Source organism: Ruditapes philippinarum, unplaced genomic scaffold, assembly GCF_026571515.1.
Source record: "Ruditapes philippinarum isolate M1 unplaced genomic scaffold, ASM2657151v2 ctg1563_1_1_1_1, whole genome shotgun sequence".
Lineage (NCBI taxonomy): Eukaryota > Metazoa > Mollusca > Bivalvia > Venerida > Veneridae > Ruditapes > Ruditapes philippinarum.
In genome coordinates, this window is record NW_026852328.1 from 210,266 (window position 1) to 228,510 (window position 18,245).

The window sequence follows — 18,245 nt, forward strand, 5'->3', positions numbered from 1 at the left end:
AATATAAATCTTGATCAAACAATAGCAAGCATGATCTAAACACTATATAATGCCATTTTAAGAAGATGGCACTTACAATTATGGCTAACAATTAAAAAGTTATAGAAGTTGAATCAGATTGCCTTAGCGTTAACCAGTTCTTGATCACATATATTTATATGATTAAAGATTTATGATTTTTATGATGAAGTTGTGGGTTTCCCTGATTCCGGAGGAATCGCATATGGCTCAGTCTATATACCTAAAGAACCTGGAAGTCGTGGAGGTGGAACTGGAGGTGGCCTAGGTGGAGGTCAGGTGGATATAAAAGTGCCCGCAGAATTTCTTCTGGATGGTTTAATTCTTGCAGACGGAGCTGACGGCGTATTTTCTGGAAGCAGTGGTGGAGGAGGAAGTGGTGGTTCCGTTTATATTGAAACAGGTTTCGATGCTTTTCATATTATGACTTCTTTCCCTCCCCTATTCTCCAGGTTTTTGTCAATACCCAATTTTATATGCTTGAGATTATATAAAACATCTGTTAAATTTTCTTATAAAATTTCCATATTTTCTAGTATTTAGAGGGTTTCGGGCAAATCTAGTATTTAGTTTTTATCATTGTCAATATTATAGTTTTCCTATTTTTTTTCTGTATTTTTAGGTCAATTCTCAGGACATGGAACTGTGTCAGCTATTGGAGGTAAAGGTCATTTAAATGCCGGAGGTGGGGCAGGTGGAAGAATAAGCATTCACACTGTTGAATCAAATGATTTCAAGGGAAGTCTACTAGCGTATGGATCAGGAGGATCAGCAGATGGGGATTTGGGTGGACCTGGTACTGTTTTTGTAGAAGATAGAATATCTGAATTCACCTATGAAAGCAAGTAAGTGGTTAGATCTATACTAGTCTTGATCTATACGGTATTTTAGAAAATGAAGTTATTGTCTTTACAAATGTTGTCAAGAAATCTTGTATAATTTAACAATTTATAATTATAATTATTGTTAAATCACTATCGTTGAAATTTGGTGACTGAATACCTACACCTGTCTTAAGTATAAGTTCGGAAAAGGAAATGAAGCTTTTTTTGTACAGTGATAATACAGGTTTAGACAGCAACAAGGTTAAAAGTACCAGGAGCAATCGAAAAAATATGAAACTTGAAATTATCTCAATATACATGACTCTCAGAAAGATGCCAAAATGTCTGATTGTGAAGCTACATAATGATGTCATTTACCCAAAAACTCAGTTGCAGCATTCAAATGGAAACGTTAACAATTAGCTCTGAACAACTCAAATTTTGACATTTTATTACTTAACAAAAATGTTTGAATTTAACAACAGTTAAGTTGTTTCAATTTTAAACAACTGGGACATTACCTTTTTGTTTCCACTTTGCTCATATCTCAGCAGTCAGTCAACCATTCTGACTTTCCTGGGTTATTAAACCAGTAATAATCAATTTCTTTGCAACAACTACTTATTCCGTATAATTGTTTATAGTTCAACATTTTACCTTGTCTGGTAAAACTTGAGATAACAAATGTCTGTTTCTTTTGCTGCATTTTTACTACTTCTAGCTGTAACCTTGGATTTTTATGATGATCTTAGTAGACGGAAATCTGTAGATCTTTGTGTAGATCGGTTAACAAGCCATCCTGATGTTTGACAATGACATGTTCCGGCCCTCTCCTGTTTTACTTTCTGTTTTAAGCCTTCACTTCATAGGCAATTGACCAGATAGGCTTATTATACCCATTTATAGATTAGTGATCTTATCAGTTTAAGTTGATACTTTTGAGAATGAATAGCTTAGAAATATAAAAAAAGTTTCTTCTTTATTAACTTGAATATGAAAAGAGTTCTATAGCCATAAAAGCCTTCAAAGCTAGTTACTTGTAATATTGGTATGTTAATTATTAAAACACTCAAATGTGAAAAAAAACTTAATATGAACATGCCTTATGCCATTCTAGACTATACTTGGATGGTCAGGACCTGGAAGTTCCAAAGCCTGTTGTGATATACGAGAAAAATCCTCGACATGTCACAGAAGCCTCGGAAGACATTTTTACAACAAATGGGGCAGATCTTGACTTTGAACATGTGATGTTGAACAAGAATGTGAGTACAGTTATATATTACCATTTTCTTCTTAAAAATATGTGTTATCATAATGGATTTATCCTGCTTTTAAATTTAGAACAGTCTATAAAAAGTTAAAGGGAGTTAACCATCGAAATTCTCGAAATATTCCAGTCAGATTTGAGAGTTTCATCAGATCGCATGGATGAACACATGTCTGCCTGCCTCTTCAATGGCTGTGTATGCCAGATATTTTTGGTATTAGTGCTATGACATCGTTGTAACATAAAGAAAAAACGTTTAATTTATCACTTCTATATGATTATGATCCGTGACCTGGTGATAATCACACGGGATATATTTACTATAAGCTGGTTTAGCTATCACCCTTTCCTTTTGTTATGCCTTCAGTAACTGGCTTGTAAAGTTGACAGCTCGAACTTTTGTCATTAAATTGAGACAGATTCATGACTCAAAGTCCCGATGTGTCAAAAAATTTATGCAAGTCCTTTCAACTTCTACTTACTGGAGTTCTACTGTATTTCATAACATAGTAAATAGAGGATATTGAATGAGTGTAAATTCAATAATGAATTTATTGAACGAGTTGAATATGATATTATTTTATCAAACAAGTTCAATAAATTCAGTATTGAAATTACACGAATGTAATATTCTATTTATCACATATCCAAAATAAAGAGTTTTTAAAATGAAAAAAAAAAAGAATCTTAGTCAATGACTTGCCTGTACTGTAATGCTAACATTTAGCGCGCCTTTACACTATGTTTGTATAACGCAAATGACGTCACATCAAAATATATACATTGCTATGCAATACCATTTTATGGAGTTGCAAAATAAATATAATTATTCCATTTTATATACTAATAGATAATCTGACCTGAAATAACCCTATATATATTGTTTGTTTAAGGCAATGCTTGAGATAGGCGCTGGGAATCAGAGTATATCATCAATTAACTTAGATACCGTATATGGAGACAAAACCGGCTACTTGCATATACAAGATGGCCAGGTTGCTTTCACTGAATACTCAGAATATTCACTTCTTAGATCAAGCATGCCGGTCAACTTCCATATTGATGAAGGCGCACAGGTTTGGATGTCATCAGATGTAAAAATTGTCGGTTCCCAGATTCCGGCATTTAAGGTATAATTTTGTGAAAAATTAATAATATTATTTATAGTATTTATAGTCTATATGTTTTGTTTTTCTGTTCATTTGAGAAATTATGTTGACTTTACAAACCTTAAGTTTTAGTAGTTAAGGTTAAGTAGAAAAAGTTGTAGGGCTCAAGATCAAGGGATTTTAAAATTACTTGGCACAAATGTTTTCAAAAATGGGACCATGTGACATATGAAACAGCCAGATTCCTACTCACAATTGTGTGCTTGATGTAAACTTCCCTTAGCCGGGGGGACGTTGGTAACTCTGTTACAAATTCTTGTCGTAAAAATTAGTTGAGCAAAGTTAAGTGAAGAGGTTGTTTTCATGACATTTTAGGTTTATTGACATCTTGTCTGACATCATAAATTATGGTGCCTAATTATTTCTTTATTCCAAGCATTACTTTGTATATATATGTTAAGTTGATTTGTCCAGCTTTCATTCAGGACAAAACCATTCTTCATTTACATGTATAGCGAACATTTCAAAATAAGTTTTGACTGAATAGTGAATGGTGCAGCCCATACCAGCTGATCTAGGTATGCACTGATTGCTTGGGTATATTCAATAGCTATCAGCAGGATAAGCATTAAAGGAACTCAGCAAAAGCCTACAAACATAAGATATGAATTTCTTACACAGATAAGCTGGGGCACTTTAAACAGAACCATATGCAAAAGATAATAAAATGATATACTCAGAAATAAACTTAAAATCTTATTTTTGGGCTTTTTAAACACCATTTGGTCAATTTTTGGTCATTTTTCATGCTTAAAATGATTATTATGAAAGAACTGAGTGAGTGAATGATCTGAAATTTTGCACATAAGTTATTGTTTTAGACCTTCATCAAATGGAACTTAAATCTTGAAAAAAATATTTTCGGTCCTGTCATGTCAAAAAAACCAGTGGAGTCCCTTTAATTAGAAAAATTGTGTGAGGCAAGTTATAGCATTTGAGGTGTGAAAAGCCTTCACATTCACAGTTTCAAATTTAAAACTATTTTACAAATTAAGCATGCTAATGTGAGAATAATCATTTTGCTAATGAGCTTGATGTTAACCCTGAACATGCTGAATATTTTAAATGGACTTGTCCCACTTTCATTTTTGGGACTATCCATTATCAATTTAAGGGATATCAATTTGAATATTTAAAATTTGTCAGCCAACAGTATAGAGCCTGGTCAGACTGCAAGAATGTGCAGGCTGGCCTGGCTGTATACTGGTGGGAAAGGCTTAACACTTTCGGGTCCAGCACTTCAGAAGGGTTAATGATACTGTTTGTTTTCAGTTTGACGGTGAAATGGTTGGAGTTCTCAATTTCACTCTTGAAGAAGACAGGGAGATGTACATATCTGATACGGCCATTAACAGTGTTATAGTGGACGGATCCAGGCAGTCTTTTGATAGTGGTAAAATTTAATTTTACAGCAGCTGTGAATATAATTAATATATGGGCCATGATTTTCTATTAAAAAATGACAATACAAATTTGCAGCATTATAAAATTTGAATTTGTAAATTTTACATAATTATGATTTATACATTATTATATTGGTTATCATATTGCTTCAAACATTATAAAATAAATTTTATAGGACTAAATTTAGTTTTGAAAAAAAAAATGTTTCTAGTATACAGTAAAATTTCGATTAAACGCCCCTAAGCTAATTATGGACCGCCCTGATTAAAGGAAAAAATCTAGTCACCAGACTTGGTGAACTCAAGAATAAATCTGTAATTTTAATTAAATCCTTCAGAAACTACTTTATTTTATAATAAACACAAACTTTTTAACATAATAATGAAAACTTGTTTAGCACCAAATATAATTACAATGATTTTTGGATTTAGGAAAAACTGTGTTTTAATAAATGCACCCCCCACCCCCTTTGGAAATGTTAGGCCCCTGGGTGTTTAATAAGAACTTTATGGTACATGTATTGAACATAATGGTGATCAAGTGATTAATGTTTATGTTTTATGAATTCAGGCACACTTGGAATAGGAATTTTGGCATTGCAAGCAAATTCATTGATAGACCATTCAGACCACTTTCATTTAGAAGTTTCCAACTTGCACATGCGATACAACTCTACAATAAGTGCTAACAGAATCACAATAGGTGCCACTGATGTTATGATGGAAGGAGAAGCATCTTTTGTTACAACTGGTATGGGCCGTGCTTTTGTTTTGTTTTTTTTTATGTGAAAATGACTTTTTTTATAACTTGTAGTGAAAATGACAGACCTGTTACTTTTGAACACATATAGTGAAAGTTACACTGACTTATAACTTTCTGAAATCTTGTAATGAAAATGACAGATCTGTAACTTTTGAACACATATAGTGAAAGTAACAGACTTATAACTTTCTGAAATCTTGTAATGAAAATGACAGATCTGTAACTTTTAGAACACATATAGTGAAAATGACAGACCTGTAACTTTTGAACACATATAGTGAAAGTAACACTGACTTATAACTTTCTGAAATCTTGTAATGAAAATGACAGATCTGTAACTTTTGAACACATATAGTGAAAGTAACACTGACTTATAACTTTCTGAAATCTTGTAATGAAAATGACAGACCTGTAACTTTAAGAACACATATAGTGAAAGTAACAGACTTATAACTTTTTGAAAACTTGTAATGAAAATGACAGACCTGTAACTTTTAGAACACATATAGTGAAAATGACAGACTTCTAACATTTTGAATACTTCATTACTTGTAATGAAAAAACAGGCCTTTAACCTTTTGAACACTTACAATGAAAATGACTGACATGTAATTTCTTAAACACATGTAGTGAAAGTGACATACATTTTGAACACTTGCTCTTTTTTGAGTTATGTCCCATATTAACTTAAAATATTCATAGAAATAGATTATTATGGGCATGACCCTTAAAGGCTCATTTAGCGCTATTGATAATAATATTTTCATTTTTCAAAATCTTGTTATTTTTGTGTTAGTAATCAGAAAAAGTAATAAAGGGTCATATAGCAGCTGAACCACTATGCTTTTTGTGCATTTCTTCAATTTGTACATTTAAAGTGATTTAGTATTTAGTATAGAGGTCAAAATACCATTTTGTTTGTGTTTTACTACATTTACGTAAAATGTTTTAGCATTGAACATGATTACTTTTGGTGTAAAGCATCTCAAATGCTTTTAATCCATTATTAAAACATAAATTTACACTTTTTGACCCCTCTAGAGAAAAAAAATTGAAATATCATTTCTTTGGCATCATGTGCCTATAACAGACAAGCGTGAACACCACATGTGGTACTCCTGTTTATTTAAGGTCGTGGTGGGGACGGTGATATTATGACAGGTCAAGGAGGAGTGATAACTCACACAGAACTGATAGACAACAGTACAGTAGTGATAGATGTAGGTATAGGTGGAGGTCATGGCGGCTTTGGGGGTGGCTCAAATTATGACGACTTCACATCAGGTAAGATACATGTACATGTACATTAAACTTTATTAATAGTAAAGCATTTATTAAAAGATATTTACATGGTTTTTGACACTCTCTTAATAAGGATGACATATTCTACTGTTCTGTTATGTATATATAAGTGGATTTGTCTTCTGTCTTTTTGCATTTACATATAACTTATAGTTTTTTGTCTTTCATATAATATTATTATAAAATAGTATTTTTTATATGCCATTTATATACCTATAAAACATTATAGTTTATGTCTTCCATGTACAAAGGTAGCATATTTAACATATCTGTCATGTACATTATTAAAGGGATACTTAGGCAAATGAATGATAAAAATATCAAAATAATCTTTATTACTCAAATCACACTAAAATTATAGCATGAATTTCTTTATAAATTCATGCATACATTTTGGGTTTGAAGCAGAAAAATATCTTTATATGTTGAACAAAATTTAGACTCAAATAGAATCACAGAGTAGTTTATAAACAAGTCATGTGGCTTTTACAAACCTTGGAAGTATTTAGGATATTGCATGATTGAAACAAGTCTAAATCATTCATTTGACATGTTCTTTAACATTTCTAGAGTTCACTGTGATAACTTTTTAGCTCACCTGAGCATGCTCAGGGTGAGCTTTTAGGATCGATGATTGTCCGTCGTCCGTTCACATTTAGTTGTTAACACTCTAGCGGTCACATTTTTGCCTCAATCATCATCAAACTTGGTCAGGATGCTTATCTAGTTGATAGCTCGGATGAGTTCGAACATGGGTCATCTCGGATGAGAAACTAGGTCACAAGAGCTAAAAATAGAAAAACCTTGTTAACACTCTAGAGGTCACATTTTTGCCTCAATCATCATCAAACTTGGTCAGGATGTTTGTCTAGGTGATAGCTCGGATGAGTTCTAACATGGGTCATCTCGGATGAAAAAGTAGGTCACCGGAGCTAAAAATAGAAAAACCTTGTTAACACTCTAGCGGTCACATTTTTGCATCAATCATCATCAAACTTGGTCAGGATGTTTGTCTAGGTGATAGCTCGGATGAGTTCGAACATGGGTCATCTCGGATGAAAAAGTAGGTCACCGGAGCTAAAAATAGAAAAACCTTGTTAACACTCTAGCGGTCACATTTTTGCATCAATCATCATCAAACTTGGTCAGGATGCTTATCTAGTTGATAGCTGAGATGAGTTCGAACATGGGTCATCTCGGATGAAAAAGTAGGTCACCGGAGCTAAAAATAGAAAAACCTTGTTAACACTCTAGCAGTCACATTTTTGCATCAGTCATCATCAAACTTGGTCAAGATGCTTGTCTAAGTGAAAGCTCAAATGAGTTCGAACATGGGTCATCTCGGATGAAAAACTAGGTCACCAGAGCTAAAAATAGAAAAACCATGTTAACACTCTAGAGGTCACAATTTTGCCTCAATCATCATCAAACTTGGTCAGGATGCTTATCTAGTTGATAGCTCGGATGAGTTCGAACATGGGTCATCTCGGATGAGAAACTAGGTCACCGGAGCTAATAATAGAAAAACCTTGTTAACACCCTAGCGGTCACATTTTTGCATCAATCATCATCAAACTTGGTCAAAATGCTTGTCTAGGTGATAGCTCGGATGAGTTTGAACATGGGTCATCTCGGATGAAAAACTAGGTCACAGGAGCTAAAAATAGAAAAACCTTGTTAACACTCTAGTGGTCACAATTTTGACTCAATTGTCATCAAACTTGGTCAGGAAACTTGTCTTTTAGGTCATTGCTGGGAATAAATCGAACATGGGTCATCTCGGATGAAAAACTAGGTCACAGGAGCTAAAAATAGAAAAATCTTGTTAACCCTCTTAACTGTTGTGATCCAAATATTCTGTTCATTCTAACATTCTAGTGGTCACATTTTCGACTCAATTATCATCAAACTTGGTCAGGATGCTTGTCTAGGTAATTGCTTGGAGGAGTTCGAAATCACATGTGAAACTAGGTCACCGGAGCTAAAAATAGAAAAATCTTGTTAACACTGTAGTTGCTACTGTTTTGATCCAAGTATCCTGGAAATTGGTTTGAAAGTTTGTTTTGATGATTTCTAGGTCAAGTTTGAATATGTGTCACCTGGGTAAAAAACTAGGTCGCACTGCTCAAATATGGATAATCCTTGTTAACACTGTAGTGGTCACATTTTTGACTCACCTGTCATGAGACTTGGTCAGAATGCTTGTCTAGGTAATTGTTTGGATGAGTTTGATAAGTCAGGTGAGCGATCTAGGGCCATCATGGCCCTCTTGTTTGAAATCTTAAGGCTCTAACCTGACCCACATTGGTGATGTTCGTAAACGACCATTTTATTCCTTATACAGAGAAAAGTTTTGTTCCTGTGACTGCATAGTGTACTAATTTTCAGGACATTTATGGAATGATTTATGAAAAATTCAAAATGAAGAAATGAAAATTTTGCCTGTGTCTCCCTTTAACATATTTAACAATTGTCTCTCATGTACAAATATAACATATTTCATATGTATTTGTATCATATATTTCACATGTCTTTCTTTACCCTATATAAAATGTTTTACAGTTTTGTGATCTTCCCTCAATATATATAAATTTTTTAAATCTTTAGGACTTGTATTATTGTAATTGTTACAAAATGAAATAAGTAATTGCAGTGATGTAGTGTAATATCATATTTCATGTTTTAGGAGAACCATATGGATCATACATAAAGCCACATCACACTGGATGTAAAGGTGGTGGAAGTGAACCAGGAAGTGGCGGTGGTCGCATAAATGTAGAGGTTTCTCGTGGCTTTCATCTTGATGGTAACATAGAGACACAAGGAGGGTCAGCACAAGGCTCAAACAGTGGAGGTGGTAGTGGCGGAAGTGTATATGTAGTGACTCAAAACTTTTCAGGACATGGACTTGTGGAAGCTACCGGCGGAAATGGGTTTGACCTTGGTTATGGTGGAGCAGGGGGAAGAATTGCCATACATGTACAGTGGTTTAAGGAATACAGTGGAGACTACCAAGCATTTGGAGGGTTTTCTGGGGACGGAGTACCAGACACTGATGAAACAAGGAATGGAGCGGCTGGAACTGTTTACACAACTGATTCAAACTCGATTGGTTTAGACAAAAAGGAGGTTGTAGTTATTGATGGAGTTACAACTTATTTAGATGGTTACACCTACTTGTTATTAGATAACGACAACAGAAACCATGTTCTTGGTACAATGATTATGCGTGATGAGGGCAGCACACCTTACACATTTGAATTTGAAGAGATTGAAGCTAACAATCATGTAGTTTTATGGATTGGAGGTGATGACTCAGAGCTTGTTGTTCATTTATTCAATGGTGACAGAACAGGTCTTATGCATGCCAAAGGCAGACAGAAAGTGTATGTAGAATATATTGAGTCAACTCTTGGATATACAGTAGCACCTGTCAGTTTCAAAATTGAAAGTGGTGCAGAGGTCATTCTACCCTCAACCACATTTATTTATGGATCAAGGTCAGAGTTTAGTGGATTGCTTACAATGGTACAGAATCTTACAATAGCTGAAGGAGCAACTTGTTTATTCACCTCAACTGCCCGGACTGCTCTTATTGAAGCAGGAGAATATGTCCACCTATCTGACCCAAGCAACATTAACTTTAGTCATCTGACCATACAAAGGGGCTCAGTGATTATATTCACTGAAAAAGATGGAACGGATCTTACATTAAATCTGATAAAACTGAGCTTGAAATATGAAGGACTTATGTATATGAATGCAGGAACAATAAATTCAAGTAATGCTGTAGTTGAAAGTCTTGCTGTTCTTGATATCGATTTCCAAGGTTATGAAGGAGGTTACGGGTATGGAGCTGGTTTCACTTATGTACTTTATGGTTATGGTGCAGCCCATGGAGGGCATGGTGGTGCTCCTGAACCAGAAAAGGGAGGAATGCCATATGATTCTACATACAAACCTGAGTATCCAGGTAGTGGAGGTGGAGGAAAAAATGATGATGGCTCTTTTTGTGGCGGAAAAGGTGGTGGTTATTTACGATGGAATATTGGCGAAACTCTCTGGATTGATGGTGAAGTGACTCTTGAAGGTCAGTCAGGGCAAGGATTAAACTGTGGTGGTGGAAGTGGTGGAGGTCTTTTTATACACACAACAAATTTTACTGGATTTGGACTGGTGGATTGTCATGGAGGTAATGGCAGTGGTGATGGAGGTGGTGGGTCTGGAGGGAGGATTGCAATTCATATTGACTTCTCAAATCGCTACATTGGCCATCTACATGTCATGGGAGGATTTGGACTGGGACTGTTGCCATCTGGGGCAGCTGGAACTGTTTACCTTCAAGAAAATGATCGAGGCCCTCAGTATGCAGATGTTAAATATGATGATATAACAGGTGAAGAGATAATTACAGCTACTCATAGGAGACTAGAGGTTAATAATCATGATATTGATAAGCATTTGTATGTTGATCATAACGAACCCTGGCTCTATACATCTCTGTTTGAAAATGAAAAAGCATATGAATTTGATGAAGCAGAATTGAAAGGCCATGCTAACATTTGGGTTGACTATCCAACAGAGCTTGATGATGAAACAAAATGGGATGTTGAGGTAAAAATTCATCTTTTCCATGGTGATAGAACTGGTGTTTTTAGAGTTAGAGATCGACAAAGACTCTATGTTGAAGTTGTTGAATCTCAATCTAATGAGACAGTTGCTCCTTGTAGTTTTAGAGTTGACAATGGATCAGAGATTTTCATGCCAACAACAACAAATTTACTTGGCTCAAGAACAGTTATTGCTGGTTTAGTCACAGGTGTAACAGAAATGATGGTTAGGGGTGGCTCAAGTCTTTTCATGTCCACTGGAAGAACTGCACTTATTGAAAACAGAGAATATGTTATGGTAACTGGGTACGGAAATTTCACATTTTCTATTCTTAGAATAATGGCTGGGGCAATAGCTGAATTCAGAGATATAACTGGGCTTTGTGTTATAAGTGTTTCAGAAATGTATGTGAAATATTTAGCACTACTGCGATTGAACTTTGTTCAAATAGATTCAAGTTATGCACATTTGGAAAGTCAAGGTGAAATGAATATGGATGGTGTTGGTTTTGGCCCAGAAGAAGGTTTTGGTGCAGGATTCACTTTAGAGGATGGTATAACAGGGGTTGGAGCTGGTCACGGTGGATATGGAGGAGGACCCGCACTGGAGTTTGGTGGAATACCATACAACTCAATTTATTGGCCTCTCGAACCAGGTAGCGGTGGTGGAAATGGAAATGGTGTGGGAGGTTCAGGTGGAGGGTACTTAGAATGGAATGTTGCCGACCTTATTGAAATTAATGGTTTACTGAGTCTTTCAGGAACAGATGGCAGTGAAGGTAATGCAGGTGGAGGGAGTGGTGGAAGTGTCCTCATGAATGCTCTAAATGTTACTGGCCATGGAATTATGGCAGTTATTGGTGGAGATGCTGCTGCAAATGGATATGGAGGTTCTGGAGGTAGAATTGCTATAAATTGTAGGTTAAGGTACTCGTATGGTGGAAAATATCACAACTATGGTGGGGATGGTTTTGGTGAAAACCTGAAAGATGGAAAACATGCAGGTGCGTCTGGTACAACGTTTATTGAGGAGAATTTAAGAGAACTTGAATATAGAGAGAAAAAGTTTGATCCTGTACATAATACAACATTTATGGATGTCGATCATCATGTTATTCACTCCAATAATGAATTTAAATACAGTCCTGCTCCGACAGTTATTCAGGACCCTGGGAGAATTCTGTATGAATTTGATGAAATGGATATAAGCCGTTCTACTTATGTCTGGTTCTACCATCCTGATGATATTGAAAATATTGAAGTGATTATTCATAAATTTCTTGGCGACAAATCAGGGACTGTGCACATCAGAGAGAAACAGAAAATTTGGGTAGAATATGTTGAATCTGTTTCAAACAAAACAGAAGCTCCTGTCAGTTATATCATTGATGACGGGGCTGAGGTCATATTTCCATCTGAATTACATTTGCATGGAACAAACACCACTTTTGCTGGCAAAATGACTGGAGTAAGTAATCTTTACATTGAAGATGGTGCATGGGTAGAATTCATGAGTACTGGTAACACGGCAAGTCTTTTGAATGGTGATTACTTTGATGAAACAGAGCCTGGCAGTTTCTCTTGGGACCAACTTCATATAAAAAGAAATGGTAATGCAGGTTTCTTGGATATTACCATGGAAGACTATGTAACAATTGGGACAAGTGAAATAAAGGTTAAATATCAGGGTAATTTATACATGAACAGAGCTAGAATAAATAGCACATACTCATGGATTGAGAGTGAGGGAATATTTCATTTAAATGGACACGGATATGAATCGCAAAAAGGTCCTGGGGCTGGCTTTACTGATGAATATGACATTGGTTATGGAGCAGGCTTTGGTGGGTATGGTGGTGGGTCTGATCCAACACAGGCACCTTTGCCCTACGGAAGTGCTTTTGCACCATCTGACTTTGGTAGTGGCGGTGGGGATGGATCTGGCACAGGTGGCAAAGGTGGAGGTGTGCTACATTGGATCACAAGCCATTACTTTGAACTTATGGGTACCCTAGCACTACAAGGAACAAATGGAGAAGGACTAAATGCTGGAGGCGGGAGTGGTGGCTCTTTGCTTATTGAATCAATGAATTTTACGGGACATGGCATCATTGATACAGCTGGTGGCAACGGTACAGGTCTCGGAGGTGGGGGTGCAGGCGGAAGAGCAGCTATTCATTGTGAGGTAATATTTATTCTATATTCCTTTTGTTATGGCAATCCCACCAACTTGTTGTATTAAGATTTTTCTGAAATTTAAGAATTTTTCAACATGATGTGTAATTTAACAACAACTTTGAAACTTCCACTGGTACATTGTAGAAATATTGCAGACTTTTAGATGCAAACTCAATAACACTTACAATTTACAATTATTGTTCAGCAATCAGTGTATAATCCATTCTGAGCATAGATTTTTATTTTGTATCATTTTTAATATGCAGACAATTTTTAAAACATTTATGATGCTAAGTGTTGATCATAAAATATGCAGCTAATGTAAGGACAGGCATACATGTACCTGCTTATTTATGAAATGTTGAACAAGACTTATAACTGTTTGCTGATCAAGTTAGAAATCTTTTATATATTTTTTTTTTAAATACTAATGAATGAACTGTCCAACATTTTATATAGAGCAAGCCCATTACAAATTACAAGAAATGAATTAAGTTATGGAGGGAAATAAAACTAAGTTTTGAATTATTTTTGATAAGACAGTAAGTAACCATGATATAATTTTTTATGTTTAATTGTTGACTATTTATATGATGCTGCTATAAAATTAGATATATATCGTATTATGTTTACCTTGATTTTCAGTGGCGATATACATTTGGTGGTACATTCATCAACCAAGGTGGTGTGAGCGGGGACAACAGTACCTTTCATAGTCATGCTGCCGCTGCCGGGACTACTTTTGTGAAGAACAACAAAAGGCCTCTTGAATACAGAATTGTCAAGTACAAAAAGGACTCTGATATAAAATATTTTGAAGTTGACCACAGGTAACAAACATTACTGAAATATTGTCATAGAAAAAAATAAATGTGTTTCTTCTTTCTGGTACAAAAAATATCCGAAATCACCGAAAATTTCAATCGGAAAAGATCTGGCATGTACCATAATTACAGCATTTAAACACTGCGCTTATCGGTTAGTCAATTTCAATGGGAAACCAACATAGTGACTAATAAGAAAGTGCAAGTTGCTTGTCCCTGATATTTTTTGTCCCAGCTCCTGTCAAGTATGGGTTGTATAATAATAAATAAATCAGTACTGAAGTTCTACAACTGTAATACTAAAATAATAACTAAGAACTAATTAAATTAGTACTAAACAGTTTTCTTACATATTACTGATACACTGTGGCTCAAAGTTACTTATACATACTTGATAAGAACTGCTTTAATTTGCTGAATATTATGACAAAATATGATATGACAAAAATACTTAATCACTTAGGCAGGAATGCATTAGGCCGCTCAACTGTTTATTTCAGTATTCTGATGCAGATTCAAGCACTGAACCAAATTAGTAGGCGTAATACAAATAGAACTATTTTAAGATCATCTAGATCTTGAACCTTTGACTCAAATGGATTTTACTAAGAAAGGATCTCACTAGGCATGGAAGTGCCCAGCTTGATCCTCTCTAATAACATCCATGTGAGCCAAATACAATTTAATGATCAAGATACTACTTAAACAATTTCATAAGCTCAAGTTTTTTAAGAATAGGTGGAGCTGTTGTAATCACCTAGGCGTTGAGTGTCACACTTAGGTTAAGGTTGGGCATACTTAGGTTAAGGTTTTGCATGTTAGTAGGTACCTGTGAAAGTACAGAAACTCTACACATAAATATCAGAGCTTAGGAGGATGTCACTGACCAAGGCTCATAACTCTAACATGCATTATGACAGAATTATGACCCTTTATGAACTTAGAAAATTTACATTATGCTTTTCTTTTGAGCACTAAGAATAGTCTAGCACACTGTCCTATCAACAGCTCTGTTTAATACATTATTGAATTTATCCTATAAATTCAGCTGTGCGTAACATCATCAACATGATCATTTTGGAACACACTTAAATGAGTGTAATTTAGCTTTTTTTATGTTACTAATGCAAACATGAAATATAGTAGAATATAAACAGGTAAATGAATAAATGTATGTCTATTTAAGGTATATTCACATGGACAACAAAGGCATTCTGTCGCCTGTAGCAACAATGATAATGGAAGAAGAGACAACACTGTATGAATTCAACGAGACGCAAGTTGATGGCAATGCTCGAGTTTTGTTTTACCATCCAACTGACTCAACTGTTACTGTGATCGTGCACAAATTCTATGGAGATAGAACTGGCCAAGTCCATCTTAGAACACACCAGATTGTTTATGTAGAGTATGTAGAATCCGAGACTAATGTCACAGAAGCACCTGTTAGTTATATCATAGACTATGGAGCAAAACTTGTCATGCCAACCGAGAGTCATTTCCAGGGGACCAACACTACTTTAGATGGATTACTTATAGGTATACATCACTTATATGTGGAAGACAACTGTAATCTTATTGTATCAAGTACTGCTCAAACAGCTCAGATAGAAAATGGTGAGTTTGTAGATATAACTGAAGGCGGAAACTTTGAATTGCCAACAATTAATGTCAAGATGGATGGTATCTTAGAATTTACGAAAATAACAACTGACTTTATAATTGGTGCAGCTTTTCTGGAAATGAAATACGGAAGCACAGTCTATATGAATCATGGTTTCATTGTTGCTGGAGATGTAGATATGGAAACATCAAGTAAATTTAGTCTAGAGGGTAAGGGCCATGGAGCTGAGTTAGGTGATGGTAAAGGAACAGGCTACAATGGTGGCAGTTACGGAGGTGTAGGCGGCGGAGCAGATGATACCTCCTCTTATGGTTCTGCGTTTGATCCTAATCATCTTGGTAGTGGTGGAGGTGGGACTGACGGTGGACCTGGTGGTGGTTTTGTCAATTTTACAATCGGTAAATCTCTGCATATTGACGGATATGTTGATGCTTATGGTGCTGACAGTTCTGGAATTGGAGGAGGCGGAAGTGGTGGTTCTATTTTTATAAAGGCTTATGACATGTCAGGTCGTGGAGTATTAGATGTCTCTGGTGGCGATGGGAGTGGGACTGGCTGTGGTGGAAGTGGTGGAAGAATTGCCGCACATATAGACAGTGAGAACTTGTTTGTAGGAGAGTACCTTTCTCATGGAGGTTACAGTGGTAACAATGTAGCACAATGTGATGGTGGTCCTGGAACTATATACAAGTTCGAGTCTGCAAGAGGCCCACAATACAGAGAGCTGAAATATAATCCAAGATTGAATAAAACTATCGTGGAACCCGAACATAGGAAGTTAACTGTAGAAAATGGTGATCTTATAACGCCAAATCCAGCTGTTGTTATGGAATCAGACAGTGATTATTATGAGTTTGAGGAGTTACAAGTGGAGGGCAACAGCTATGTACATTTTTACCATCCAGAGTCTGCAGAAGCAGTCACTGTCATTATTCATGAGTTGACTGGCAATAAGAAAGGAATGATTAGGGTTCAAAGCATGCAACAAGTGATAATAAATTTTGTTGAATCAACACACACCTATTTGGATGCTCCTTGCGGCTTCCATGTTGACCCAGATGGTGAAATTGTTCTTCCCTCGACAGTTGTCATGTTAACAGAGAAAACTATTCTTGGAGGAGCAATGGTTGGTGTGGAGGAGCTATTTATAGAAAGGAATGCTGAATTTGTTATGGACAAGGATGCATCCACAGTTTCTTTAGACAGCTTTAAACTGGGAAAAATTGGTTCACATAATACCGGTGTAGTTAATATTCCAACAATTTCTGTGAACAACCTTGGAATATTCACAGTGGATATGAATCCAAGCCACCCAATTATCAAGTCAGGTCATTTCACAGTCAGAAATGGTGGATTACTTGCTGCAAACTCTTTCCAAATAACCATTGAAACTGCATATCTAGATGTAGAGTACGGAGGTTCAGTCGATGGATCAGAACAAGGCTATCTGCTAGAGGAAGGGCCTGGTGCTGGCTCTTCCAGCTCCCATGATGCAAGTGGCGGGGCATTAGCTAGCAGAGGTTAGTGTTCTTGTGTATCATTTATTTTAATTGTTTACTTATATCATTTCGGTATTGGTAAGTCAGATTTTCTCAGTAAGCTCATATAATTATTTGGAAATTAGATTAATCAAATTTCAAAATTTAGATTTTATTCCTTAATATAGCAGGTTGGCAATTTGAATATAAAAAGTCAATATTTTCATATAACTATACCTTGCATATTTCTAATTTTCTTTAATATGAAATCAAAATATGTTTACGTACTTAGGATCAGTAATCATTTTACTTTCCCATGGAATCAATGGGTATTAATTATGATTACAAAAGGATAATTAAGAGTGTACAATTTAAACATGACTGTAACAAATCACTGTTATAATTATGTTCAGCATGTAACAAACCACTGATACAATAAAATGTAACAAACCACAGATATATTAACAAGTAATTAAGCACTGATATATTAAACATGTAATTAAGTACTGATATATTAAAAAATGTATCTAAGCACTAATAAATTTAAAATGTAACTAACCACTGATATAGTAAGCATTTAACAAAGCAGTGATATATTAAAAATGTAACAAAGCACTGATATTTTAAACATGTAACAAATCACTGATATATATAACATGTAACTAGGCACTGATATTTTAAACATGTAACTAAGCACTGATATATCAAAAATGTAACTAAGCACTGATATATTAAACATGTAACAAAGCATTGATATATATTCAAAATATAATTATCACTGA

The 18,245-nt window shown here is 35.3% G+C and overlaps 1 protein-coding gene across 1 annotated transcript in view; it reads left to right on the forward strand.

The window, feature by feature from the left end:
• Window positions 1-18,245, forward strand: part of LOC132756851 (uncharacterized) — a gene marked incomplete at its 3' end in the record, with an annotated part of 136,027 nt that overhangs the window by 93,661 nt on the left and 24,121 nt on the right. The window contains 10 exon segments of the mRNA XM_060747998.1: window positions 191-421; window positions 641-863; window positions 1,960-2,107; window positions 3,006-3,242; window positions 4,554-4,674; window positions 5,256-5,435; window positions 6,579-6,731; window positions 9,436-13,544; window positions 14,183-14,367; window positions 15,548-17,505. Of these exon segments, the coding sequence (XP_060603981.1) occupies window positions 191-421; window positions 641-863; window positions 1,960-2,107; window positions 3,006-3,242; window positions 4,554-4,674; window positions 5,256-5,435; window positions 6,579-6,731; window positions 9,436-13,544; window positions 14,183-14,367; window positions 15,548-17,505 (7,545 nt within the window).